Source organism: Gopherus evgoodei, unplaced genomic scaffold, assembly GCF_007399415.2.
Source record: "Gopherus evgoodei ecotype Sinaloan lineage unplaced genomic scaffold, rGopEvg1_v1.p scaffold_57_arrow_ctg1, whole genome shotgun sequence".
Classification (NCBI taxonomy): domain Eukaryota; kingdom Metazoa; phylum Chordata; order Testudines; family Testudinidae; genus Gopherus; species Gopherus evgoodei.
The window spans coordinates 116,544-143,736 of NW_022060078.1; the positions used below are offsets into that span (position 1 = coordinate 116,544).

General features: G+C 67.2%; 1 protein-coding gene across 2 annotated transcripts; it reads left to right on the plus strand.

The window, feature by feature from the left end:
* The first annotated feature begins 1,377 nt into the window (after positions 1-1,377).
* Positions 1,378-17,316, plus strand: LOC115643343 (caM kinase-like vesicle-associated protein). 2 transcript variants are annotated; one of them, XM_030547260.1, is made up of 12 exons: positions 1,378-1,502; positions 10,760-10,855; positions 11,472-11,603; positions 12,204-12,278; positions 12,627-12,765; positions 13,339-13,459; positions 15,240-15,315; positions 15,472-15,595; positions 15,655-15,667; positions 15,944-16,022; positions 16,507-16,594; positions 16,832-17,316. In XM_030547260.1, exons 2-12 carry the CDS (start codon positions 10,761-10,763, stop codon positions 17,000-17,002), a joined length of 1,113 nt encoding a protein of 370 aa, XP_030403120.1. In that variant the 5' UTR covers positions 1,378-1,502; position 10,760; the 3' UTR covers positions 17,003-17,316. The 2 variants fall into 2 exon arrangements, with proteins under 2 accessions (XP_030403120.1, XP_030403119.1); XM_030547259.1 differs by lacking the exon at positions 15,655-15,667 and having other exon boundaries at positions 1,380-1,502; positions 15,472-15,608; positions 16,832-17,313.
* The last annotated feature ends 9,877 nt before the right edge of the window (positions 17,317-27,193 follow it).

The following is a 27,193-nucleotide window of genomic DNA, read 5'->3' on the forward strand; positions in this document are numbered from 1 at the left end:
GCCCAGGGTCGGGGCCTTGCCCTCGCCAATGGGGGTAGCGGGGGGGAGTCAGCCTGGGATGGGGCATGTGGGAATCGGTGCCAGGGGGGTGGGTAGAGATTTTCCCTGTTAACTCCAGGGTGGGGGGCCTGCGGGACAGGTGCCCCATGGGGATTCCAGGTGCCCTGTGCCCCTGATCCAGGTCAGCACAGCTGTGGGGGGGGGGGGAGCAGGGCTGGGCTGGCAGGGGCTGTGGGTCGGGAGTGAGGGGCACCGGCTGGGCTGGCAGGGGCTGCGGGTCGGGAGTGAGGGGCACTGGCAGCGCTGGGGGGCGGGTCCGTGGGAGACTCAAGTCCGCAGCGAGATGTTTCCTTCCCCCGGGGTCTGCGGCAGACGCTGAAATATTCATGGGGAACCGACCCTCCCGAGGGGCGACTAGGCCACATCATGGCAGCCCTCCCACAACCTGCCCCCAAAGTCCCCCCCGACATTGCCCCCCACTCCTGACCCACAGACCCCCATAACCTAGCTCTGCCGGTGCCCCCCAATCCCATCTGCAGTGCCCCATAACCCAGCCCTGGGCTCCCCAGCTCTGCCGGTGCCCCCTAGTCCCAAATGCAGCCCCCCATAATCCAGCCCTGGGCTCCCCAGGTCTGCTGGTGCCCCTCATTCCTGACTGCAGCCCCCCATAACCCAGCCCTGGCATCCTAGAGTTCTGAAAGTTCCCCCCACTTCCAACCACAGCCCCCCATAACCCAGCTGTGGGCTCCCCGCAGCTCTGCCAGTACCCCCCATCCCAACTGCAGACCCCCACAACCCAGCCCTGGTGTCCCCCAATCTCAACCCACAGCCCCCCATAACCCAGCCCTGTGTCCCCTAGCTCTGACAGTGCCCCCACATCCCAACTGCAGACCTCCATAACCCAGCCCTCGTGTCCCCCAATCTCAACCCACAGCCCCCCATAACCCAGCCCTGTGTCCCCTAGCTCTGCCAGTAACCCCCCATCCCAACTGCAGACCCCCATAACCCAGCCCTCGTGTCCCCCAATCTCAACCCACAGCCCCCCATAACCCCGCCCTATGTCCCCTAGCTCTGACAGTGCCCCTCAATCCCAACTGCAGACCTCCATAACCCAGCCCTCGTGTCCCCCAATCTCAACCCACAGCCCCCCATAACCCCGCCCTGTGTCCCCTAGCTCTGACAGTGCCCCCCAATCTCAACCCCCATAACCCAGCCCTGGGCTCCCCCCAGCTCTGCCGGTGCCCCCCACTCCCAATCCACAGCCTCCTGCCCTGGGCTCAGATCCCCCTCCCCTCTCAGGGGAGCGAACCCAGGAGTCCTGGCTCCCCCCCGCCCTCCTGTTGCCGATCTATTTCTCTCTCGCTCTCTCCCGTGCGCTCCGCCCCGCGCGGCTCCGGGCTGGGCTCAGAGTCCCCGGCGGATCCGGGCAGGCAGGAGCCGGAGCCGGGCTCCGGACATGGCCTGCTGCGTCCGAGGGCGGCAGTGACCGGACCCAGCCTCAGGTGAGGGTGAGGGGGGGGAGCCAGGACTCCTGGGTTCTCTCCCCGTCTCTGGGAGGGGAGTGGGGGCTGGTGGGTTAGAGCAGGGGGGGCTGGGAGCCAGGACTCCTGGGTTCCCTCCCTGGCCCTGGGAGAGAAGTGGGGTCTGGTGGTTAGAGCAGGGGGGGCTGGGAGCCAGGACTCCTGGGTTCTCTCCCCGTCTCTGGGAGGGGAGTGGGGGCTGGTGGTTACACGGGGGGGACAGGTTGCAGTTGTCTCTGGGGGGTAGGGGGGTGGCAGCTCTAGGCACATTCTGCTTGTACGGGAACCAGCGGGTGAAGTTCGGCAAAGTTAGAAGGCGCTGGAGATTGGCCCCTAGCTCAGGGTCGGGCACTGGGGAGCAGGGCGAGGGCTGGGCTGAAGCCAGGCTCTGGGGAGCGGGATGTGGGGCGCTCTCCCCTGGCAGTCAGGGCCAGGCACTGGGGAGGCGTGCTGTGGGGAGCGGGACGGGGGGCTGGGCAGGGGGCCTTCTCCCCTGGCCAGGGGCTGTGGGCGAGCGGCGTTCTCCCCTGGCCAGGGGCCGTGGGGAGCAGGGCAGGGGGCTGGGCGTGGGGCGTTCTCCCCTGGCCAGGGGCTGTGGGGAGCAGGGCAGGGGGCTGGGCGGGGGGCGTTCTTGCCTAGCCAGGGGCTGTGGGCGGGGGGCGTTCTCCCCTAGCCAGGGGCCGTGGGGAGCAGGGCAGGGGGCTGTGGGCGGGGGGCGTTCTCCCCTGCCCAGGGGATGTGGGGAGCAGGGCAGGGGCTGTGGGCGGGGGGCGTTCTCCCCTGGCCAGGGGCCGTGGGGAGCAGGGCAGGGGGCTGGGCGGGGGGCGTTCTCCCCTAGCCAGGCGCTGTGGGGAGCAGGGCGGGGGGCTGGGCGGGAGGTGTTCTCCCCTGGCCAGGGGCTGTGGGGAGCAGGGCAGGGGGCTGTGGGCGGGGGGCGTTCTCCCCTGCCCAGGGGATTTGGGGAGCAGGGCGGGGGGCTGGGCGGGAGGTGTTCTCCCCTAGCCAGGCGCTGTGGGGAGCAGGGCGGGGGGCTGGGCGGGAGGTGTTCTCCCCTGGCCAGGGGCTGTGGGGAGCAGGGCAGGGGGCTGTGGGCGGGGGGCGTTCTCCCCTGCCCAGGGGATTTGGGGAGCAGGGCGGGGGGCTGGGCGGGAGGTGTTCTCCCCTGGCCAGGGGCTGTGGGGAGCAGGGCGGGGGGCTGGGCGGGAGGTGTTCTCCCCTGCCCAGGGGCTGTGGGGAGCAGGGCAGGGGGCTGTGGGCGGGGGGCGTTCTCCCCTGGCCAGGGGCCGTGGGGAGCAGGGCAGGGGGCTGGGCGGGAGGTGTTCTCCCCTGGCCAGGGGCTGTGGGGAGCAGGGCGGGGGGCTGTGGGCGGGGGGCGTTCTCCCCTGCCCAGGGGATTTGGGGAGCAGGGCGGGGGGCTGGGCGGGAGGTGTTCTCCCCTGGCCAGGGGCCGTGGGGAGCAGGGCAGGGGGCTGGGCGGGGGGCGTTCTCCCCTAGCCAGGCGCTGTGGGGAGCAGGGCGGGGGGCTGGGCGGGAGGTGTTCTCCCCTGGCCAGGGGCTGTGGGGAGCAGGGCAGGGGGCTGTGGGCGGGGGGCGTTCTCCCCTGCCCAGGGGCTGTGGGGAGCAGGGCGGGGGGCTGGGCGGGAGGTGTTCTCCCCTGGCCAGGGGCTGTGGGGAGCAGGGCGGGGGGCTGGGCGGGAGGTGTTCTCCCCTGGCCAGGGGCTGTGGGCGGGGGGCGTTCTCCCCTGGCCAGGGGCTGTGGGGAGCAGGGCGGGGGCTGTGGGCGGGGGGCGTTCTCCCCTGGCCAGGGGCCGTGGGGAGCAGGGCAGGGGGCTGGGTGGGAGGTGTTCTCCCCTGGCCAGGGGATGTGGGGAGCAGGGCGGGGGGCTGGGTGGGAGGTGTTCTCCCCTGCCCAGGGGATGTGGGGAGCAGGGCGGGGGGCTGGGCGGGGTCGTTCTCCCCTGGCTGGTCAGGGCCGAGTGGTGCTGGTGGGGGATTTGGGGGGGGGCTCCCCGATTTACTCAGTGACCCAAGCGGCTCGCACTTGCCAACGGGTGTTCTGAGCATTTTCAGTTCTCAGCCTCTCCCCGGACGCCTTTGCCCTGCTCTGTGTGTGTGTGTGTGTGTGTGTGTGTGAGTGTGTAGGTGCCCTCAGCTGGAGGGACCAGGTCCTGCACTGTGTTGGGGTGCGCAGCTGTAGTGTGGTGTTTCTGTTTGTGGTGATTGTTGTGTGTGGCTTCGTGTTTGTGCACTTGCACTACGTGTCCCAGCTGCGTTGTGTGTCTGTTCTGTGTGTATGGTTGCGGTGTTGTGTCTGAGCACTGGGTGCAGTCGTGGTGTTTGTGTGATTACGTGTGTTTCACAGGTAGTGTTGTGTGGTGTGGGTTTTTTCACGTTGTGTGTATGTCTGTGCATGGATGGGGTCTGCTGTATGTATTGCAGTGTGTGTGTGCATCTGTGTTGTGTGTGTCGCAGCATGTGTGTGTGGTTGTAATTTGTGTGTCACAGTATGTGTATGTGCTTGTCTTTGCATGGTGCATATGTCACAGCATGTGTGTGTGCGGTTGTTTTGTGTGCATTGATGTGTGTGTACAGTTGTGATGCATTTGTGCAGTTATGGTGTGTGTCTGTATGAGGTTGTGGGGTGTGTGTCAGTGGGTGTGCATGGGATGTGTGTACGGTTGTGTGGTGTGCATGGTGTGTGTGTGCAGTTGTGGTGCGTGTGTGTGGTAGTGGTGCATGTGCCGCAGTGTGTGTGTGCAATTCTGATATGTGTGCAAGTATGGTTGTGGTGTGTGTGGTTGTGTGTGAAGTTGTGGGGTGTGTGCGATTGTGGGGTGTATGTGGCATATGTGTGTGGTCATGGTGTGTGTGTGCTGCGTATCTGCTGTTGTGTGGTGTGTGTCAGTATGTGTGCAGTTGTGGGGGGTGTTGCAATGTGTGTGCAGTTGTGGATGTGTGTCGGGTCTGTGTTGCAGTGTGAGTGTGTGTGTGTAGTTGTGGGGTGTCACAGTGTGTGGTGTGGGGGGGGGTGTTGTGGTGTGTGTGTGCAGTTGTAGGATGTGTGAGGGGTTGTATGTTGCAGTGTGTGTGTAGTTGTGGGGTGTGCGGGGTATGTGTGTCACAGTGTGTATGTGGTTGTGTGGTGCTTGTGTCAGTGTGTGCACGGTTGTGTGGTGTGTGTCTCATAGTGTGTGCGCAGTTGTGTGGTTTGTGTATCACTGTGTGTGTGTAGTTGTGTGTGTGTTGCAGTGTGTGTGTGGTTCTGCGGTGCATTTCACAGTATGAGTGCAGTTGTGGGGTTTGTTGTAGTGTGTGTAGGGTGTGTGGTGTGTCTATCACAGTGTGTGTCTGGTTGTGGGCTGCATGTGTCAGTGTGTGCATGGTTGTGGGGTGTGTGTATTGCAGTGTGGACGTGTGTCACAGTGTGTGTGCAGTTGTGTGGTGTGTGCATGCGGTGCATGTGTCACAGTGTGCGTGCGGTTGTGTAGTGCATGTGTGTCACAGAGTGCATGCGGTTGTGCGCGGTGTGTTGCAATCTGTGTGCAGTTGTGTGGTGTGTGCATGCAGTTGTGCGCTGTGTGATGCAGTCTATGTGTGGTTGTGCGGTGTGTGTCACAGTGTGTGCATGGTTGTGCGCTGTGTGATGCAGTCTGTGTGTGGTTGTGTGGTGTGTGTGTCACAGTGTGTGTGCGGTTGTGTGCTGTGTGATGCATGCTGTGTGTGGTTGTGCGGTGTGTATCACCGTGTGCGTGCAGTTGTATGGTGTGTGTCACAGTGTGCATGTGGTTGTGCACGGTGTGATGCAGTCTGCATGTGGTTGTGTGGTGTCTGTGTCACAGTGTGTGTGTGGTTGTGCGTGGTGTGATACAGTCTGCGTGTGGTTGTGTGGTGTGTGTGTCAGTGTGTGTGTGGTTGAGTGTGGTTGTGCGGTGTGTGTGTGTCACAGTGTGCGTGCGGTTGTGCACGGTGTGATGCAGTCTGCGTGTGGTTGTGCGGTGTGTGTCACAGTGTGTGTGCGGTTGTGCGCTGTGTGATGCAGTCTGCGTGTGGTTGTGTGGTGTGTGTGTCACAGTGTGCGTGCGGTTGTGCACTGTGTGATGCAGTCTGCGTGTGGTTGTGCGGTGTGTGTCACCGTGTGCGTGCGGTTGTGCGCTGTGTGATGCAGTCTGCGTGTGGTTGTGTGGTGTGTGTGTCACAGTGTGCATGCGGTTGTGCACTGTGTGATGCAGTCTGTGTGTGGTTGTGCGGTGTGTGTCACAGTGTGTGTGCGGTTGTGCGCTGTGTGATGCAGTCTGCGTGTGGTTGTGCGGTGTGTGTCACAGTGTGTGTGCGGTTGTGCACTGTGTGATGCAGTCTGCGTGTGGTTGTGCGGTGTGTGTCACAGTGTGTGTGCGGTTGTGCACTGTGTGATGCAGTCTGTGTGCGGTTGTGTGGTGCACATGTCGGTACCTGTCTGGGTTGCGGTTGTTGGTGCCCCTCCCCCTGCCAGGTTACACCAGTTTCCAGCTCCTGTTGCCTTCAAGCTGCTGTAGCCGGGTTGCCATGGCGACAGAGGGGGTTCTCGGGGTTACCGTGGCGATAGGAGGGTTCTGGGACCATCTGTCCGGTTGTCACTACTCAGTGCCCGGGCCGGGGGGGGTGTCCCTGCTCGCCCAGCCCTGCCCTGCCCCCCGCCCTGCTGGTGCCCCTCACTCCCGACCCGCAGCCCAGCGCTGGATCCCGCCCTTTGGGTCACTGGCTCTGCCAGCCGGGCCCGGCTTCGCCAGTGTCAGAACCCAGGAGGCAGCTGCTGCCCTGGGCTGGGAACTGGCTCTGGGCCGAGAGCGGGGTCTAGTGGCGAGAGCTGGGTGGGGGTTGGGAACAGGACTCCTGGGTTCTCTCCCTGGCTCTGGGCCGACAGCGGGGTCTAGTGGTGAGAGCTGGGTGGGGGTTGGGAACAGGACTCCTGGGTTCTCTCCCTGGCTCTGGGCCGACAGCGGGGTCTAGTGGTGAGAACTGGGTGGGGGCTGGGAACAGGACTCCTGGGTTCTCTCCCGGGCTCTGGGAGGGGAGTGGGGCTGGTGGTGAGAACTGGGTGGGGGTTAGGAACAGGACTCCTGGGTTCTCTCCCCGGCTCTGGGAGGGGAGTGGGGCTGGTGGTGGAGCTGGGTGGGGGCTGGGAACAGGACTCCTGGGTTCTCCCCCGGGCTCTGGGAGGGGAGTGGGGCTGGTGGTGGAGCTGGGTGGGGGCTGGAAACAGGACTCCTGGGTTCTCTCCCTGGCTCTGGGAGGGGAGTGGGGCTGGTGGTTAGAGCTGGGTGGGGGTTGGAAACAGGACTCCTGGGTTCTCCCCCGGGCTCTGGGAGGGGAGTGGGGCTGGTGGTTAGAGCTGGGTGGGGGTTGGAAACAGGACTCCTGGGTTCTCCCCCGGGCTCTGGGAGGGGAGTGGGGCTGGTGTTGGAGCTGGGTGGGGGCTGGAAACAGGACTCCTGGGTTCTCTCCCTGGCTCTGGGAGGGGAGTGGGGCTGGTGGTGAGAACTGGGAGGGGTTGGGAACAGGACTCCTGGGTTCTCCCCCGGGCTCTGGGAGGGGAGTGGGGCTGGTGGTGGAGCTGGGTGGGGGCTGGAAACAGGACTCCTGGGTTCTCTCCCTGGCTCTGGGCCGACAGCGGGGTCTAGTGGTGAGAACTGGGTGGGGGCTGGGAACAGGACTCCTGGGTTCTCTCCCTGGCTCTGGGAGGGGAGTGGGGCTGGTGGTGAGAACTGGGTGGGGGTTAGGAACAGGACTCCTGGGTTCTCTCCCCGGCTCTGGGAGGGGAGTGAGGCTGGTGGTGGAGCTGGGTGGGGGCTGGAAACAGGACTCCTGGGTTCTCTCCCGGGCTCTGGGAGGGGAGTGGGGCTGGTGGTGAGAACTGGGTGGGGGCTGGGAACAGGACTCCTGGGTTCTCCCCCGGGCTCTGGGAGGGGAGTGGGGCTGGTGGTGAGAGCTGGGTGGGGGCTGGGAACAGGACTCCTGGGTTCTCTCCCCAGCTCTGGGAGGGGAGTGGGGCTGGTGGTGAGAGCTGGGTGGGGGTTGGGAACAGGACTCCTGGGTTCTCTCCCTGGCTCTGGGCCGACAGCGGGGTCTAGTGGTGAGAGCTGGGTGGGGGCTGGGAACAGGACTCCTGGGTTCTCTCCCGGGCTCTGGGAGGGGAGTGGGGCTGGTGGTGAGAACTGGGTGGGGGCTGGGAACAGGACTCCTGGGTTCTCTCCCCGGCTCTGGGAGGGGAGTGGGGCTGGTGGTGAGAGCTGGGTGGGGGCTGGGAACAGGACTCCTGGGTTCTCTCCCCGGCTCTGGGAGGGGAGTGGGGCTGGTGGTGAGAGCTGGGTGGGGGCTGGGAACAGGACTCCTGGGTTCTCTCCCCAGCTCTGGGAGGGGGACTCCCAAGTCTCTGCCGAGAGGTGATGGCAGCCTGGTTCTAACTGGGCATGAGGGGAAATTCGAGGGGAGCCGAGGTTCCGAATCCCACGGCCCCATCCCTGACCCCAGCCAGGTCCCATAAGGAGCCTTCTCTGTCATGTGACTTCCAGCCCCTGGATGGAGGGTCTGACTGGCTCAGCGGGGGGCCCCGGGATGCAGGGAGAGGTGGGGGACTCACGGGAGGGGGCACCAGGCTGCAGGGGGCAGGGGGGGAGCTCAAGGGGGGCACTGGGCTACAGGGGGCAGGTGGGGGGCTTGGGGGGGCACCGGGCTGCAGGGAGAGGTGGGGGGCTTGGAGGGGGCACTGGGCTGCAGGGGGCAGGTGGGGGCTCACAGGGGAGCACTGGGCTTCAGGGACAGGTGGGGGGGTCGGGGGGGCACTGGGCTGCAGGGGGCAGGGGGGAGCTCAAGGGGGGCACTGGGCTACAGGGGGCAGGTGGGGGGCTTGGGGGGGCACTGGGCTACAGGGGGCAGGTGGGGGGCTTGGGGGGGCACCGGGCTGCAGGGAGAAGTGGGGGGTTCGGAGGGGGCACTGGGCTGCAGGGGGCAGGTGGGGGCTCACGGGGGAGCACTGGGCTTCAGGGACAGGTAGGGGGCTCAGTGTGAGGTGCCCAGCTGCAGGGACAGGTGGGGGGCTCAGCGGGGGGCACCAGGCTGCAGGGACAGGTGGGGGGCTCAGCGGGGGGCACCAGGCTGCAGGGGGCAGGTGGGGGGCTCAGCGGGGGGCACCAGGCTGCAGGGACAGGTGGGGGTCTCAGCGGGGGGCACCAGGCTGCAGGGAACAGGTGGGGGGCTCAGCGGGGGGCACCAGGCTGCAGGGACAGGTGGGGGGCTCAGCGGGGGGCACCGGGCTGCAGGGGACAGGTGGGGGGCTCAGCGGGGGGCACCGGGCTGCAGGGACAGGTGGGGGTCTCAGCGGGGGGCACCGGGCTGCAGGGGCAGGTGGGGGGCTCAGCGGGGGGCACCAGGCTGCAGGGGGCAGGTGGGGGGCTCAGCGGGGGGCACCGGGCTGCAGGGGACAGGTGGGGGGCTCAGCGGGGGGCACCAGGGCTGCAGGGGGCAGGTGGGGGGCTCAGCGGGGGGCACCAGGCTGCAGGGGCAGGTGGGGGGCTCAGCGGGGGGCACCGGGCTGCAGGGGGCAGGTGGGGGGCTCAGCGGGGGGCACCGGGCTGCAGGGGCAGGTGGGGGGCTCAGTGGGGGGCACCGGGCTGCAGGGGCAGGCGGGGGGCTCAGCGGGGGGCACCAGGCTGCAGGGGCAGGCGGGGGGCTCAGTGGGGGGCACCGGGCTGCAGGGGACAGGTGGGGATCTCAGCGGGGGGCACCGGGCTGCAGGGGGCAGGTGGGGGCTCAGCGGGGGGCACCAGGCTGCAGGGACAGGTGGGGGGCTCAGTGGGGGGCACCAGGCTGCAGGAATAGGTGGGGGGCTCAGCGGGGGGCACCAGGCTGCAGGGGACAGGTGGGGGGCTCAGCGGGGGGCACCGGGCTGCAGGGGGCAGGTGGGGATCTCAGCGGGGGGCACTGGGCTGCAGGGACAGGTGGGGGGCTCAGCGGGGGGGCACCGGCTTACAGGGGGCAGGTGGGGGTCTCAGCGGGGGGCACAGGGCTGCAGGGGCAGGTGGGGGGCTCAGCGGGGGGGCACCAGGCTGCAGGGGCAGGTGGGGGGCTCAGTGGGGGGCTACCAGGCTGCAGGGGCAGGTGGGGGTCTCAGTGGGGGGCACCAGGCTGCAGGGACAGGTGGGGGGTCTCAGCGGGGGGCACCGGGCTGCAGGGGCAGGTGGGGGGCTCAGCGGGGGGCACCGGTTTACAGGGGGCAGGTGGGGATCTCAGCGGGGGGCACCGGGCTGCAGGGGGCAGGTGGGGATCTCAGCGGGGGGCACCGGGCTGCAGGGACAGGTGGGGGGCTCAGCGGGGGGCACCGGGCTGCAGGGGGAAGGTGGGGGTCTCAGCGGGGGGCACCGGGCTGCAGGGACAGGTGGGGGTCTCAGCGGGGGGCACCGGGCTGCAGGGGGCAGGTGGGGGGCTCAGCGGGGGGCACCGGGCTGCAGGGGGCAGGTGGGGGTCTCAGCGGGGGGCACCGGGCTGCAGGGGGCAGGTGGGGGTCTCAGCGGGGGGCACCAGGCTGCAGGGACAGGTGGGGGGCTCAGCGGGGGGCACCGGGCTGCAGGGGGCAGGTGGGGGTCTCAGCGGGGGGCACCGGGCTGCAGGGACAGGTGGGGGTCTCAGCGGGGGGCACCGGGCTGCAGGGGGCAGGCGGGGGGCTCAGCGGGGGGCACCGGGCTGCAGGGGGCAGGCGGGGGGCTCAGCGGGGGGCACCGGGCTGCAGGGGGCAGGCGGGGGGCTCAGCGGGGGGCACCGGGCTGCAGGGACAGGTGGGGGGCTCAGCGGGGGGCACCAGGCTGCAGGGGGCAGGCGGGGGGCTCAGCGGGGGGCACCAGGCTGCAGGGGGCAGGCGGGGGGCTCAGCGGGGGGCACCGGGCTGCAGGGGGCAGGTGGGGGGCTCAGCGGGGGGCACCGGGCTGCAGGGGGCAGGTGGGGGGCACCGGGCTGCAGGGGGCAGGCGGGGGGCTCAGCGGGGGGCACCGGGCTGCAGGGGGCAGGTGGGGGGCACCGGGCTGCAGGGGGCAGGTGGGGGGCTCAGCGGGGGGCACCGGGCTGCAGGGGGCAGGCGGGGGGCTCAGCGGGGGGCACCAGGTTGCAGGGGGCAGGTGGGGGGCTCAGCGGGGGGCACCAGGCTGCAGGGGGCAGGGAGGGGGGCACCGTGGGGCATGCAGACTCTGTCTCACTCCCCCGACTCCCGCCAGGATGCCTTGGGGGTGTCTCCGGCTGCGGGAGGAGAAAAGCTACAGCTCCATGGGCGACATCACGGACAAGTACGAGATCGGGGAGCTGCTGAGCACGTGAGTATCGGAGGGGGCTGCTCCCCACAGCCCGGCCCACAAAGACTCCTCCCACAGCAACCGGCTCCCTGGCTTGCTCACGTGCCTCAGTTTCCCTGTCTGCCAGGCAGAGGAGGGAAGGGGATAATTTGACCAGACTCCAAGGGAGCCCCTCCCAGGACATCTGGTGCTGGGACGACCGGGGTGGAGGTGGGGAAAAGGGGCAGGGTGGGGCCCCTCAGTTCTCCCGGTAGGTGGGGAACCCGGGAGAGGGGGCATGAAACCCTTGGCTGGGGACAGGGAAGGGTGTGAGCACGGAGCTAGGCCCTGGCGTCGCCCATCGGGGGGGGCGCGTGGCTGCCCCAGCCACCCGCTCAGCCTTCCCCTCCATTTGTGGGTTGATCTGGTTCTTTCCCGGGGTAGGGACGAGTCCAACTGGGCCAGGCTGTGCTGTGCAGAACGCTGGCCAGGATGGGGAAACTGAGGCACACCCTGTGCTGGGAAGGGTAGTCCCAGTAATTCACGGTGGTGGAAGGGTGCTGTGGGGCTACTGGGGAGTTACAAAGGGGGTGGGATGTGGGGCAGCTGGGGGGGTGATCCATGGGGGGAGAGTGACATCTCCCCCCGCCCCCGCCAGGAAGGAGTTCTGTGAGCTGTGCCTGGCCCGCGAGCGCCGGACCGACCGGCTTGTTGTCTGCAAGCGGTTCCGGAAGAAGGATGGCAGGAAAGTTCGCCAGGCCGCCCGGAACGAGATCCTCATCCTGAAGATGTAGGTACTGGAGCCGGACCCCCCCTCGCAGCCGGGCCAGGAGTACTGGCAAAGGGGGGGCCTGTTGGCCCGAGACTCGACGGGCCCTGAGAGCCTTCAGCATCCAGCTCCCGAGTCTCCTTCCTCCAGTCACCCTCCCCTCTTGCACCCGCTGGGCAACACCACAACATACAGGGGGAAACTGAGGCAGGCTTGGCCTTCAGAAAATCCTCACATGGTTGCACATTTCTGGCCTTGCTGCATCTCTCTGTCGCTCTCCCACCCCCTGACCCCTGGCACTGTTCCCCTTTGCTCAGCAGCTCAGGGGGGTCCTTGCCCCGCTGCCCTGCCCAGGGGCGATGAGGTGGGGGTGTCCTGGTATCTGGGGTTCCTGTTGTGAATGACTCTGGCCTCTGGCCAGTCCCTCCCCTTTATGCTCAGTGCCCGGTGGAGGGAAACTGAGGCAGCTCTGGGCCCAGAATTGCCATGTGGGAGTCAGGATGCCTCTTTCGTCAACAGCCCATGTGTATCTGCTGTGCTGGGGGGGTATCGCTCTGCAGTGGGAGGGGAGCAGGAAGGAAGCTGTGCCAATTGCTCGCCCCCCAATTCCTCCCCCCCCAGGGTGAGTCACCCCAACATCCTCCAGCTGATCGACACCTTTGAGACCCGCAGGGAATTTTACATCATCCAGGAGCTGTGAGTGCCAGGGCCTGGTGGGGTGGGGGGAGATCTCGGGGCAGGGAATGAGGGGGTCCCATGGTTGGGGGGGATGCCAGGGTTTGGGGCGGATTGGCTGGGAGATGATCCCACCCTGGGAACAGAAGGGAGTGGGGGAGCGAGGGGATATGTGTTGGGGGACTCCCGAGGCTGAGAGCAGGGGGGAGGAGCGGACTCCAGGGCTGGGAGCAGGGGGGAGGGGAGGGGACCCCAGGGCTGGGAGGAGGCAGGGGGGAGGGGACCCCAGGGCAGGGAACATGGCGCTCCAGGCTCAGAGGGGGCTCAGGGGTGCCCCAGGGCTGAGCCAGCCGGTGCTGCCCACTGCAGGGCGACAGGCGGGGACGTGTTCGACTGGATTTTAGACCTGGGCTGCTACACGGAGCGAGATGCCAGCAGCCTGATCCGGCAGGTGCTCGAGGCCCTGGCCTATCTGCACAGCCTGCACATCGTGCACCGCAACCTCAAGGTCAGGGACCCAGGCATCCGGGCTGCCCCCACCCCCACTCTACCCACCAGGCCCCAGTGCTCTCCCAGAGCTGGGGAGAGAACCCAGGCGTCCTGGCTCCCAGCCCCCCTGCTCTAACCACTAGATCCCACTCTCCTCCCAGAGCTGAGAAGGAACCCAGGAGTCCTGGGTCCCAGGCCTCCAGGTTTCAGCGAGACTCGCTGGCTGGTTTCTTTAGCTCACGTCCCCCCACTGTGGCCACTTCTGTGCCGTGCAGGTGGTCTTAGGGGTGGGGGCAAGCTGAGATGGGGGAAAGGGGTGGAGTGGTGTGGGGCAGGCTGGTAGGAAGGGAGGGGAGTGTGGGGCCGGGAAGGGAGGGGGCAGTGTGGGTCTGGTGGGGGAGTGGGTGGTGTGGGGCTGGCACTGTGGGTCTGGTGGGGGAGTGGCTGGTGTGGGGCTGGCACTGTGGGGCAGGCTGGTGGGAAGGGCGGGGGCAGTGTGGGGCTGGCAGTGTGGGGCTGGCGGGGGAGGGGGTGGTGTGGGGCTGGTGCTGAGGGGCTGGTGGGGGGGTCTGACGCCCGACGTGCCCCCCAGCTGGAGAACCTGGTCTATCACACCCAGCAAAGCCGCGCCAAGGTCGTGCTCCGGGATTTCTACCTGTCGCGCTTTGAGAACGGAGCCATCACTGAGCCCTGCGGGACACCCGAGTACCTGGGTATGTGCCCCCCGAGTACCTGGGTACGGCCCCCCATCCCTCAGAGTACCTGGGTATGTGCCCCCAAGTACCTGGGTACAGCCCCCCATCCCTCAGAGTACCTGGGTATGTGCCCCCCAAGTACCTGGGTACGGCCCCCCATCCCTCAGAGTACCTGGGTATGTGCCCCCCAAGTACCTGGGTACGGCCCCCCATCCCTCAGAGTACCTGGGTATGTGCCCCCCAAGTACCTGGGTACGGCCCCCCATCCCTCAGAGTACCTGGGTATGTGCCCCCAAGTACCTGGGTACGGCCCCCCATCCCTCAGAGTACCTGGGTATGGCCAAAGACGAGTACCTGGGCACGCCCCCCCATCCCTCCGAGTACCTGGGCACGCCCCCCGAGTACCTGGGTACGTCCCCCCCCGTACCTGGGTACAGCCCCCCATCCCTCCGAGTACCTGGGTATGCCTCCCAGTACCTGGGCACGCCCCCCCAAGTACTTGGGTATGTCCCCCCCCCATACCTGGGTACAGTGCCCAATCCCTCCGAGTACCTGGGCACGCCCCCCGAGTACCTGGGTATGTGCCCCCCAAGTACCTGGGTACGGCCCCCCATCCCTCAGAGTACCTGGGTATGGCCACAGATGAGTACCTGGGCACGCCCCCCCATCCCCCCGAGTACCTGGGCACGCCCCCCGAGTACCTGGGTATGCCCCCCCAGTACCTGGGTGCGCCCCCCAAGTACCTGTGTACGCCCCCCCCCCGTACCTGGGTACAGCCCCCCATCCCTCCGAGTACCTGGGTATGCCTCCCAGTACCTGGGCGCGCCCCCCAAGTACCTGGGTACGTCCCCCCCAGTACCTGGGTACAGCCCCCCATCCCTCAGAGTACCTGGGTATGGCCAAAGACGAGTACCTGGGCACGCCCCCCGATCCCCCCGAGTACCTGGGCACGCCCCCCGAGTACCTGGGTATGCCCCCCCGTACCTGGGCGCGCCCCCCAAGTACCTGGGTACATCCCCCCCGTACCTGGGTACAGCCCCCCATCCCTCCGAGTACCTGGGTATGGCCAAAGACGAGTACCTGGGCACGCCCCCCCATCCCCCCGAGTACCTGGGCACGCCCCCAAGTACCTGGGTATGTCCCCCCCCAGTACCTGGGTACAGCGCCCCATCCCTCTGAGTACCTGGGCATGCCCCCCAAGTACCTGGGTACGCCCCCCCGTACCTGGGTACAGCGCCCCATCCCTCCGAGTACCTGGGTATGCCCAAAGACGAGTACCTGGGTACGGCCCCCTATCCCTCTGAATACCTGGGTATGCCCAAAGACTAGTACCTGGGTACGGCCCCCTATCCCTCTGAATACCTGGGTATGCTCCCCAGTACCTTGGCACGCCCCCAAGTACTTGGGTATGTCCCCCCCCTACCTGGGTACAGTGCCCCATCCCTCCGAGTACCTGGGTATGCCCAAAGACAAGTACCTGGGTACGCCCCCCCATCTCTCTGAGTACCTGGGCACGTCCCTCCCCCGAGTACCTGGGTATGTCTCCCCCCGAGTACCTGGGTACGGCCCCATATCTCCCCGAGTACCTGGGTATGTCCCCCCCCAGTACCTGGGTATGACCCCTTCACTCCAAATACCTGGGTACAAACTCCTGCCCCTCCCCTGAGTACCTAAGTATGGGACCCTCCCCTGAGGACCCGCCCCCTTCCCCCACCCTGAGTACCACTGCCCCACCCCACCTTTGTCCTCACCCCCCCGTTATATCTGGGGGTCTCACCCCATCTCTGTCTGCCCCCAGCCCCCGAGGTCATCGCCCGCCAGCGCTATGGCCGCCCCGTGGACTGCTGGGCCGTGGGGGTCATTCTCTTCATCCTGTGAGTGGGGGCGGAGGACCCCGGGGGGTCGGGAGGCGAGGAGGCTGGGGGGGTCGGATCTGGGGTTGCAGCTAGGGGTCAGGAGGGTGGCATTAGACTGTCCTGGGGGGGCGTGTCTGGGCCCCGCGACCCCCCTGACTGCCCCTCCCCCCGCAGGCTGTCGGGGAACCCCCCGTTCTATGCCGACACGGAGCAGGAGTCTGGCCGGGGGCAGGATCGGCAGCTTTTCCGTCAGATCCTAGCCGGGGAATACAGCTTCGACCCCCCCTACTGGGACGAGATCTCCCCTGCCGGTGAGCCCCCCATACCCCACAGCCCCGACCCCCCTACTGGGATGAGATCTCCCCCGCCGGTCAGCCCCCCGTGCCCCACAGCCCCCCACTGCCCCGACCCCCCTACTGGGACGGGATCTCCCCTGCCAGTGAGTCCCCTTGTGCCCCACAGCCTCTCATGGCCCCCACAGCGCTGACCCGCCCTGCTGGGACAAGCTGTCTCCCGCTGATGAGACACTCCCCCACCCTGCCATCCCCCAACTCCCTAGAGCCTGCCTCACTCGTCTCCCCCCATGTCCCTGCCACTCTGGGATGGGGGGGCCTTCACCCCTGACTGACCCTCCCCCCCATTGCAGCCAAGAAGCTGGTGTCGCAGCTGCTGGAGGTGGATCAGGACCAGAGGATCACGGCACAGGAGGCCCTGGGACACGTCTGGTATGGGGGGGGGCGGCTGGGGGGCAGGGCAGCGGAGTGGGGGAAGGGCATTGTGGGGGAATGGGGGAGTACGAGAGGGGCAAGGTGTGGGGGTGGGTCAGAGTGAGTGAGCGGGTAAGGGGCAGGTGGGCATGGGACAGTATAGAGGTTGATGGGGGGGTCACTCACTCTCAGTTGGGGGGCAGGAAGGTACATGGGGCCGTCTGGCCAGGCTGGGGGGTGGGTTTCTGCTCCAGGGCCTTCCCCTGACACCCCCAACCTGCTCCTCAGTGCCCAGGCTAATGGCTACCAATGTTTCATTCCCCCTCCCACGGCTGGGTCTTCCTGTGCCCCCCACCCCCACGATCACTCATGTCCCCCCATCTCCCCCACACATCCTTCCAATCTCCCCTCCCCCCATCTCACCTGCATCCGCCACCCCAACCCGGCCCCCGCGCTGCATCCTCCCCCTACCCCTGGACACCTCTCGACACCGGCCCCCCAGGATCGCGGGCAACGTGGCTTTGGAAAAGAACCTCAAGGAGGGGGTCTGTGCCCAGATCGAGAAGAATTTTGCCAAAGCCAAATGGCGGGTGAGTTTCCCCAGGGGCATTGGAGGGCGCCATGGGATGGGGGCTGGGCAGGGGGCGCTCTCCCCTGGCAGGCAGGGCTGAGCCCTGGGGGGTGCTGTGGGGTGAGGTCTGCCTAGGGGGTGCTCTCCCCTGGCAGGCAGAGCCGGGGCCAGGGAGTGCCGTGCTGCAGGGAGTGGGGTGGGGGGACAGTGGGGGGACTATTGTGGGGCTCTCTGACCCGCTCCCCTCTCCCCACAGAAGGCCATTCGCGTCACCACCTTCATGCAACGCCTTCGCGCCCTGGAGCCTGGTGCCCACCCCCCTGCATCGCTCCCCGAGGTGACGATGGGGGAGCCCTGCCCCACAGAACCCCCCACCACAGAGCGACCGAGGGAGCCAGTGGGGCCAACGGAAGAAAAGACACAATAACCCCTTTGTACAGCACCGTGCACCCTGATCGGACCCAGTGTCCCCTAGAGGGAAAAGGCCCCGGGGCCCATTCCCAACCTGGCTCTGTCCCCACCCCTGCCCCCAGGTCAGGACCAGCCCATGGGACTGGGATGTGCATGTCCATCCATCCAGGCCAGCTGCATGTTTTATGAAGATGCTATTTTAATACAGAAATCCCAGGCTGCCCCCCACCCCCTTTGTACCCCGGGCATCTCCAGGGAGCCTGGATATAACAAAATAAACAGAGATTCTGTCTCTGGCAGCTTTTACAGTCACTTCTTCCTCTGTTGGTCCTCCAAGGGAGGTAGGGTGGGAGAGAAGGATCTAACTGCTAGATCCCACTCCCCTCCTGGTGCCGAGAATAGAACCTAGGAGTCCTGGTTCCCAGCCCCGCTCTGCTCTGTGCCACCAGACCCCCCTCCCCTCCCAGAGCCAGGGTGAACCCAGGAGTCCGGGCTCCCAGCCCCCCAGTCTAACCCAATAGACCCCACCCGCCTGCCAGAGCTGGGGAGAGAAGCCAGGAGTCCTGGCTCCCAGCCCCCCCTCCTCTAACCACCAGACCTCACTCACCTCCCAGAGCCAGGGATAAAACCGAAGGAAATTCCATGCAAAAAATGTTTGTTAAAAGACGACAACTGAGGCAGCCAAGCAAAGTCTGAAGGGTTCGAAGACCCCAGGATTAATGGCAGCAGAAGCAGCACGCCTGGTAAATTCGCTTCAGGTGACCGCTGTCGCCTTCTCCTTCCCATTGACTCTGTAAGGCCACCCCTGCATGGCGCATGGGATCCTCGCAAACGGCTGGGGGAATTGACATGGTAGAGTGGGGAAACTGAGGCAGAGCCGTGTCTGCTTCTCTCACCGCACGCCTGCCAACTTCTGGAGCATCCTACAGAGCCAGACCCCTTCCTTGCACAGTCCTGCAGTCAGCCCTGGGGCACGGCCCACCCTGGGCACGGCAGGAGGCGGGAAGCAGGTGCCAACCTCCCTCTATGATGGAGTGGGGCCCAAAGGGGCAGAGTTAAGGGGATGGGCACTGAGGACCCATCCAGCCGGGTACCCCAGCGTCCCCCTGTCTGTCTGTCCCTGTTCTCGGGTGATCTGTCCCCCCTACCATGTCGCTGTTCTTATGTCTGTCCATCCGTCCCCGTGTCTCTGTCCCTCCCTGCGCCCCCAGGACTACAGCCCCCAGTAGGCCCCGCGCGGCCGGCCCGGACCATCCCGCCGGCGGGAGAGGGGGGGGCCGCGGGCTCGGAGCGGATGCGGGCAGGGGGCGGGCACCCCCCCGCCCGGGATGGTTCGGCCCCGCGCCCCCGCGCGGCGCGTGGTTCAGCCCGAGCCCGGAGGGTCCATCAGCGGCGGGAGCGGCGCGAGGGGGAGAGAGAGAGAGAGGGGTGAGCGGGGGGGCGGGGCGCGGGGAGCACGAGGGGGCGGGGCTCTGGGGTGCGGGGAGAACGGGGGGGCCCGGGGCAGCGGGGCCTGGGCAAGGGGGCGGGGCGGGTAAGTGAAGAAGGCTGGGGGCACGGGGAGGGGTGGTTGTGGGGGCTGGGGGCACGGGGGGGGAGCTGGGGACACGGGGAGGGGTGATTGGGGGAGCTGGGGGCACGGGGGGGGAGCTGGGGGGCATGGGGAGGGGTGGCTGGGGGCCCAGGGGGGAGCTGGGGGCACGGGGAGCTGAGGGCCCAGGGGGGAGCTGGGGGCACGGGGAGGGGTGGTTGGGGGAGCTGGGGGCATAGGGAGGGGTGGTGAGGGGAGCTGGGGGCACGGGGGGAGCTGGGGGCACGGGGAGGGGTGGTTGGGGGAGCTGGGGGCATAGGGAGGGGTGGTGAGGGGAGCTGGGGGCACGGGGGGAGCTGGGGACACGGGGAGGGGTGATTGGGGGAGCTGGGGGCATGGGGGGAGCTGGGGGCACGGGGAGGGGTGGTTGGGGGGGCTGGGGGCACGGGGGGAGCTGGGGGGCACGGGGAGGGGTGGTTGGGGGAGCTGGGGGCCCAGGGGGGAGCTGGGGGGCACGGGGAGCTGAGGGCCCATGGGGGAGCTGGGGGCTCAGGGGGGAGCTGGGGGCACGGGGAGGGGTGGTGAGGGGAGCTGGGGGCACGGGGGGAGCTGGGGGCACGGGGAGGGGTGGTTGGGGGAGCTGGGGGCCCGGGGGGAGCTGGGGGCACGGGGAGGGGTGGTTGGGAGAGCTGGGGGCACGGGGGGGAGCTGGGGCACGGGGAGGGGTGGTTGGGGGAGCTGGGGGCCCAGGGGGGAGCTGGGGGCATGGGGAGGGGTGGTGAGGGGAGCTGGGGGCACGGGGGGAGCTGGGGGCACGGGGAGGGGTGGTTGGGGGAGCTGGGGGCCCGGGGGGGAGCTGGGGGCATGGGGAGGGGTGGTTGGGGGAGCTGGGGGCATAGGGAGGGGTGGTGAGGGGAGCTGGGGGCACGGGGGGAGCTGGGGGCATGGGGAGGGGTGTTTGGGGGAGCTGGGGGCATAGGGAGGGGTGGTGAGGGGAGCTGGGGGCACGGGGGGAGCTGGGGACACGGGGAGGGGTGGTTGGGGGAGCTGGGGGCACGGGGGGAGCTGGGGGCACGGGGAGGGGTGGTTGGGGGAGCTGGGGGCATGGGGGGGAGCTGGGGGCATGGGGAGGGGTGGTGAGGGGAGCTGGGGGCACGGGGGGAGCTGGGGGCACGGGGAGGGGTGGTTGGGGGAGCTGGGGGCCCGGGGGGGAGCTGGGGGCATGGGGAGGGGTGGTTGGGGGAGCTGGGGGCATAGGGAGGGGTGGTGAGGGGAGCTGGGGGCACGGGGGGAGCTGGGGGCACGGGGAGGGGTGGTTGGGGGAGCTGGGGGCATAGGGAGGGGTGGTGAGGGGAGCTGGGGGCACGGGGGGAGCTGGGGACACGGGGAGGGGTGGTTGGGGGAGCTGGGGGCACGGGGGGGAGCTGGGGGCACGGGGAGGGGTGGTTGGGGGAGCTGGGGACATGGGAGAGGGATGGGGAAGGAGCTAGGGGGCACAGGTGGATGGCCAGGAGACCCTCCAAGATAGCCAGGGAGGGATGTGGGGGGATGGGCAGGGGTGCCCTTATGGGGGGACCCCCTGGAGGCAGGTTGGGTGGGGAGTGGGGTGGGGGAACCCTGGAGAGCAGGGGGTAGGAGGGAAGGGAGTCTTGGGGGGCGGATGTTGGGGAGTGTAAGGAGGAAGGTGGGGGTCAGGAGGAGGAGGGGGGCTGGGGGGTGGTGACTGAGGTAGGACACTGGGATTTCCCAGCCAGTGGGGCGAGGAGTATGGGGGGCACCAGGGTGTGGCTGGGAGGAGGGAGATGGGGGCAGCACTAGGAGGGAGCGGGGTGTGGGGGGCACTGCCCTCGTGTGTGGTTGGGGGAGTGGGGCAAGGAGGGAGAATTCACTGAGTGACCTTGATGTTTTGTTGTTAGTGGTGTGAGTGGAGACCCCCTTTTCTGTGCTGCCCCCCAAAAACTGTGGTTTGCTTCTCTCTGTCTAGACAATCCTTTGTACCCCCATTGCATGGGGAGGGCTGCTTTGGCTGCCCCCCGAAATGTCCGATCCTTTGCTGAGAGTCAGCGATGCTCAACATATATCTAGCCCCCCACTCCCTGCCCCACGCTTGTGTGTGCTGTACTGGTTGGGGGCATGCTGGGAGCCAGGACTCCTGGGTTCTCTCCCTGGCTCTGAGAGGGGAGTGGGGGCTAGTGGTTAGAGCAGGGGGGCTGGAAGCCAGGACTCCTGGGTTCTCTCCCTGGCTCTGAGAGGGGAGTGGGGGCTAGTGGTTAGAGCAGGGGGGGGCTGGAAGCCAGGACTCCTGCATCTTGGCTCTCCCATATGCTGCGTGTTCTTGTGCAAATAACTTCCCTTCTCCATGCCTCAGTTTCCCCACCTCAGTGCCCAGGGGAGACACTCTGGCGGGGGAGTCCAGAGGGCCCCAGGGTTGGAAGCTGTGTCACTCGTTTGGACCTTCCCCAAACTGGCTTTTTGTTGGCCTGGTTTGGGGCTGATGGGAGCGAAATGGCTTCATTTGCTGTTGCTTTGCGTGTGCGTCTCATTTCGTCGCACCCCCCGCAGTCGGGTTTCCTCTGGCTCCTCCCACTCGCTTGCACTCTGAAAGGGGACAGCTTAGAGAGTCGGGGGACAAATATGGTCCCTGAAGGAAGTTCCCGCGGGGAAGTCGGGGTTTGAGCTGGCTGAGGTAGGAAGGGTCCCGCCAAGCCAGTTATCACTGAGAGCCCTGCCCTGCCCTGTGTGTGTAGTTGTGTTTTACGCTCCAAGATGCGACGCTCTCGACACTGGTGTGAGGGAACACGGGTGAGATGGTCACGGGGAGGATCCTGGGCTGCTCTGGGGCGATCGAGACAATTAGCCAAAGGGCCTTTGACGAAAACAACAAATTAGTTCCTTGCAGCCAACAAGCAAAGAAAAAGAAACCAGAGCTGGGAAATTCTACATGGAAAAACTTAGTTGAGAGTCAAAAAAATCCACCTAGGGAAAGTCAGACTGAAACCTGGGTTAATGGGACCAAAACCCCAGCGACTGCTGGGAAATCGCACCAGCAAAACGTAGACTAGGTTTGTGATCGTTTGGGGTATGGCCAAGCAGAGCCGTGGCAGACCGGGCGCCGTGCAAGCCACGTGAGTAAGATCAGGGCCCTGTCGTGCCGGGCGCCGCCCAGACCCCGACGGACATCGGGCCCCCTGTCGTGCCGGGTGCCGCCCAGACCCTGACGGAGATCGGGCCCCCTGTCGTGCCGGGCGCTGCCTAGACCCCGACAGAGATCGAGGCCCCCCGTTGGGCCGGGTGCTGCCCAGACCCAGAATATTCAGACTGCAGAGCTTTGCTGAGAGGGTGCTATGGGTCATGGGGTCAGAGCATGCCAGATATCTGCCAGTGTGTTCAGTCCTGCTCTGGCTCCTGGTGGGAACGAGGAGCCCTTCGATGCCATGGAAAGGGGTTGAACTCGAAGGCAATGGGAGATGTTAGCCAGTGTGACTCCCTGCCACTGGCTGTCATCGACGCCAAGAACCCAGCCGCTCCCAGGGCGACGCTGTGGCCAGGAGGGCTAATGCGGGGGAGTTCTCCAGCCTGTGCCATGCAGGAGACTGGACGGGGTAACAGACCCTGCAGCCCTGGGTGTGCAGCTCGAGCTGGATCCCCCCAGGTGGGGCATCTCCCCCCATCCGCTGAGGAGCTGGGGTTGTTCTCATCCAGGCTGACGTGTTCTGGAAGTGACAGGGAGCTTCTCCCCTCGGGGATTAAACCCAACTTGAGTTATTACTGGGGCTCTGAGCTAAAGTGGGGGACAGATACCCCCCCCGGGTAATTCCTCCTTCCTGTGTAGCTGGCCAGGGCTGGAGCCAGGATACCAGGCTAGATGGGCCCTTCGGCTCCTGCGTATGCACCTCTCTGGGCCCCATTGTGCTACCCCAGAGTTTGAGGGCAGAAGAGGTCCCTAGACCACCCAGGCTGACCTCCCGGGTAGGCCAGAGTGGGTCTGGGGGCTCTTTGTCCCCTCGGCCATGACCACCCCCCCCCCCGAACTGGGCGCAGGGCTCCGGGATCAGTCCCAATGGGAGGAAAAAGAGGCCTTGCCCCCTCCAGCAGGGACAGGACGCACACATGGCAGGGCTCAGAGTCCTGCTGTGGGAATGCCTCCCTGTCACCCCCTTGCCATAGCAGGGTCCTTGATCTCCCCCCTGCTTGGGGCTCTGTGTGCCCCCCATTCCTGGGCCCCCCAATCTTCCCCTCACTGTTATTTTTCCTCCTTTCTGTCTAGGAGGGAAGTTAGTTCTAGGAGTTAGAACAGGGGGCCTGGGTTCCAGGACTCCGGGGTTCTCTCCCTGACTCTGCTATGGGGCTAAAAGCAGCCATGCTGCCGTTCCCACTGGGCCTCTCAGCCTCACCCCACACGCTAGGACCCAGAGCCCCAGTGGGCTCCGCATGTGTTTGAACCATGCCGGCCCGAGTCATGGAAGCCAGGCTCTGAGGCTCCCGGCCGTTGGGCTGGGTTTGCAGTGCGGCCGTGGCTTCCCCAGCACGTACGGGGGGTGCTGGCCCCGCTTGCAATGGGGTAGGGGCCAGGCCGCCTTGCTGAGCGAGGCCTGTGCCACTGGGGCATGTGTGGTTGGCTGTGTGCAGGCATGTGCGGGCGGGCGTGTGCTGGCGTGTTTGGACGTGTGCATGCGGGTTCTGGATTTGCTTCATCCTGTGCAGCCCACTGTGTGTCCAAACTTAATGAATGTCTCTGTGGTTATCTGGTGGGAGGGTGAGGGCCACTGCACTGCCCCACAGCTGCCCCTTCCCACTCCTGCCCCCAGCCCTGCCCCATCCCCGCCCCTTCCCTCTCCTGCCCCCCAACCCTGCCCCTTTCCTCTCCTGCTCCACAGCCCCGCCCCTTCCCTCTCCTGCCCCCCAACCCTGCCCCATCCCCTGCCCCTTCAAACTCCTGTCCCACAGCCCTGCCCCATGCCCTGCCCCTTCCCTCTCCTGCCCCACAACCCTGCCCCATCCCCTGCCCCTTCCCACTCCTGCCCCCAGCCCTGCCCCATCCCCTGCCCCTTCCCACTCCTGCACCCAGCCCTGCCCCATTCCCCGCCCCTTCCCTCTCCTGCCCCCCAACCCTGCCCCTTTCCTCTCCTGCTCCACAGCCCCGCCCCTTCCCTCTCCTGCCCCACAACCCTGCCCCATCCCCTGCCCCTTCCCACTCCTGCCCCACAGCCCTGCCCCATCCTCTGCCCCTTCCCTCTCCTGCCCCCCAGCCCCGCCCCTTCCCTCTCCTGCCCCCCAACCCCGCCCCACCCCGCCCCGCCCCTAGGCCTGCTTGTCCCACTCCCTGTGGGAGACCTAAGGGGGCGTGGCCAATTATATGCATTATTCATGAGGTGGGCGGGGCACTGTCCCATCCGGGTCCCGCCGGTTCCTCTCCCCACATCCGGGTGTCCGCGCCGGCAGGGGGCGAGTCCCGGGTCACGGGGCGGGTCGCCCTCCCTTGCAGCCAATGGGCGGGCGGCGTAAGCGTCCAGTGGCGCGTCGGTCGGGCCGCGCAGCCAATGGGCGGCGGGGGGCGGGGCCTGGCGTGCGCCTCGAGCGGGGGTTTTTGTTCCGGGCCCGGCAGCCGCCATCTTGTGAGAGGAGCCGAGCGGGGAAGCGAGCGGGGCCGGGCGGGGCCAGCCTCATTGGTAACTGGGAACCGGGCCCCGGGCCGGACCCCCGCCCCCCCCCTCAGGAACCGGCCACCCCCCCCCAGACCGGACCCCCCCCCGCGCCGGGCTCCTCAGGAACCGGCCCCCCCCCCTCGCCGAGCTCCTCAGGAACCGGACCCCCCCCAGACCGCCCCCCCCCTCGCCGGGCTGCCTGGACCGGACCCCCCATACCGGACCCCGCCCCCCCCCTGCCCCGGGCTCCTCAGGAACCGGACCCCCCCCAGACCGGACCCCGCCCCCCTCTGCCCCGGGCTCCTCAGGAACCGGACCCCACCCCGCGCCGGGCTCCCCAGGAACCGGACCCCCCCAGACCGGACCCCCCCTCGCCGGGCTGCCTGGACCGGACCCACCCACCAGACCGGACCCCGCCCCCCCCCGCGCCGGGCTCCCCAGGAACCGGACCCCCCCCAGACCGGGCCAGGCTGCCCGGGAACCGAATGGGGCCCGCGTCCCCATGGGCCGGGCTCACTGGCTCCCTGATCCCGGGCCGAAACCCGCGTCCCTGATTCTCCTTGGACTTGAGAAGTGCCTGGGACCCGGACCCCCCCTGGGACGGACCCGACCGTAACCCTCCCCCGACCAGTGTCCCCTTGTCTCCCCTGGCCCTTCACCCCCTCAACCTGACTGGGGTCCCTCCCCTGGTCCCGGCTTCTCAGACCCGATCTGGGTCCCAAACCCCACGGGGGATCCCCTGACCCGTCCACGGCCCCCCATACCTAGCTGGGGTTCCTCCCCTGGCTTCTCAGACCTGACCTGGGTCCCAAACCCCACGGGGGATCCCCTGACCCGTCCACGGCCCCCCATACCTAGCTGGGGTTCCTCCCCTGGCTTCTCAGACCCGATCTGGGTCCCAAACCCCACGGGGGATCCCCTGACCCGTCCACGGCCCCCCATACCTAGCTGGGGTTCCTCTCCTGGCTTCTCAGACCTGACTTGGGTCCCAAACCCCACGGGGGATCCCCTGACCCGTCCACGGCCCCCCATACCTAGCTGGGGTTCCTCTCCTGGCTTCTCAGACCTGACTTGGGTCCCAAACCCCACGGGGGATCCCCTGACCCGTCCACGGCCCCCCATACCTAGCTGGGGTTCCTCCCCTGGCTTCTCAGACCCGATCTGGGTCCCAAACCCCACGGGGGGATCCCCTGACCCGTCCACGGCCCCCCATACCTAGCTGGGGTTCCTCTCCTGGCTTCTCAGACCTGACCTGGGTCCCAAACCCCACGGGGGATCCCCTGACCCGTCCACGGCCCCCCATACCTAGCTGGGGTTCCTCTCCTGGCTTCTCAGACCTGACCTGGGTCCCAAACCCCACGGGGGGATCCCCTGACCCGTCCACGGCCCCCCATACCTAGCTGGGGTTCCTCTCCTGGCTTCTCAGACCTGACCTGGGTCCCCCCACCCAGCATCCCTGATCCAACAGGGACCCTTTTCTGCCTGGGCACTGGGGGGCCTCCCAAGGGAGGGATCTGGGAGGCCTGGTGCTGGGGGACTTGAGGGAACCCCTGCATTATTGCCCCCTCTGTGGGGCGCAGCTTCATGGTGTCCTCATGGGACCTGCACCAGCTCCTGGGGATGGGTCTGAGCCCAGCCAACTACTCCGCCCTATGGAGGGGACTGGCCCTCTTACACCCCCCACCCCGCTCAGTGTGGGGCAGGGGGTGCTTGGGAAGCAGAGCCCTGGCTCGGGCCCTTCTCTGCTGAGCTGAGGTGGGGGGGGGGGCGGGGCGTGGGAGCTATGCCGACTGTGGGACCATGCTGGCCTTGGGTAGGGGGGCTTGGGGTCAGGACTCCTGGGTTCTCTCCCCAGCTCTGGGAGGGGAGTGGGGTCTAGGAGGTGAGAACACTTCCCTGGAGAGCTGGGGATAGGACCCAGGAGTCCTGGTTCCCAGCCCCTAGACTCACTCTCCTCCCAGCCCTGGGAGGGTTCATTTCAGCTGCTATCTGGCTGGCCCAGCCCACTTTTCCTGTTGGGGGGGGTCTCTGGGGATGGCAGTTTCTATAGGAGGAAACATGATTCCAGGTAGTGACAGAGCCGCCCAGCAGTCTGAGGCCTGCTGGGGCTGTCACCCCCCCAACCCCATCTGCCTGCCTTGGCTTGGAGGATTCTCCAGAAGAGCCCCTGACTTCCCAGAGGAGAAGCCGCTGGGGGATGCTGAGCTTAGCCCCTGGTGTGACTGACAGGCAGCTGCTGTCCCGCTCCCTGCCACCTTGTGCCCTCTGAGCCTTCGGGCACCGGGGGCATCACTGCATGGCTTGGTGTCGCTCATCTCCACACTTGGCGCAGCCACTGCCCGACCTCTAACCCAGCCGCGGAGATGAGACCCGTTTGCCCTTCTGGTGCCCGCGAGGGACAGGCTGGGATCCCGCCCTGTGCCACAGGGCACCATTAGGCACAGGGGTCACAGCAAGAATGATTGTTGGAGGGGCAGGGGGGTTAAAACCCTGCGGGTTGAGTCAGCCTTGCCTTCGGGCCTGCGACCCAGTGAGGTGGGGGGCGCACGAGACACTGGCTTCTCCTTCGGATTTATCCGCTCCCCTTCCACTCGGTTTCATCCAGCCTGATGGGCTGTGACCTGCCTGGTGGCTTTTTCTGGCCCTGAATGGCCTCTCGGCTCAGTGAGGGGACGCACGTGCCCTGTGAGCGCGCTGCCACTGAGAGGCGGTGGGTTATCGGCAGCTTGCGAACGCTGCGGCTTTCCAGGGGCTGAGGCCTGGCGCGTCCCTCTCTGGAGTCTGCTGTCACGCAGCTGCCGGGTCGGTGCTCCTGCCCAGCTGTGAAACTATCCCTTGGAGCAACAGTGTCAGCGGGCCGGCCCCCTGCCGGGTCCCACTCTGCTTAGACCCTGAGCTCTGCCCAGCCGAGCCAGACACCTGGTCTGAGACGTGTAGCCTCTGCAGGGACGCAGTCACCCCCACCAGGATGTGCAGGGACACCCACCTGTCTTTCCAGACCGAGCGGGGAAACGCCTTTAACCTGCTGCCA

Excerpts from the sequence above, each read along its gene's own strand:
- LOC115643343 (XM_030547260.1), top strand. The coding sequence starts at position 10,761 with ATGCCTTGGGGGTGTCTCCGGCTGCGGGAGGAGAAAAGCTACAGCTCC. Across the intron at positions 10,856-11,471 it reads ATCGGGGAGCTGCTGAGCAC|GAAGGAGTTCTGTGAGCTGT; the intron begins GTGAGTATCGGA and ends CGCCCCCGCCAG. Across the intron at positions 12,766-13,338 it reads TCGTGCACCGCAACCTCAAG|CTGGAGAACCTGGTCTATCA; the intron begins GTCAGGGACCCA and ends CGTGCCCCCCAG.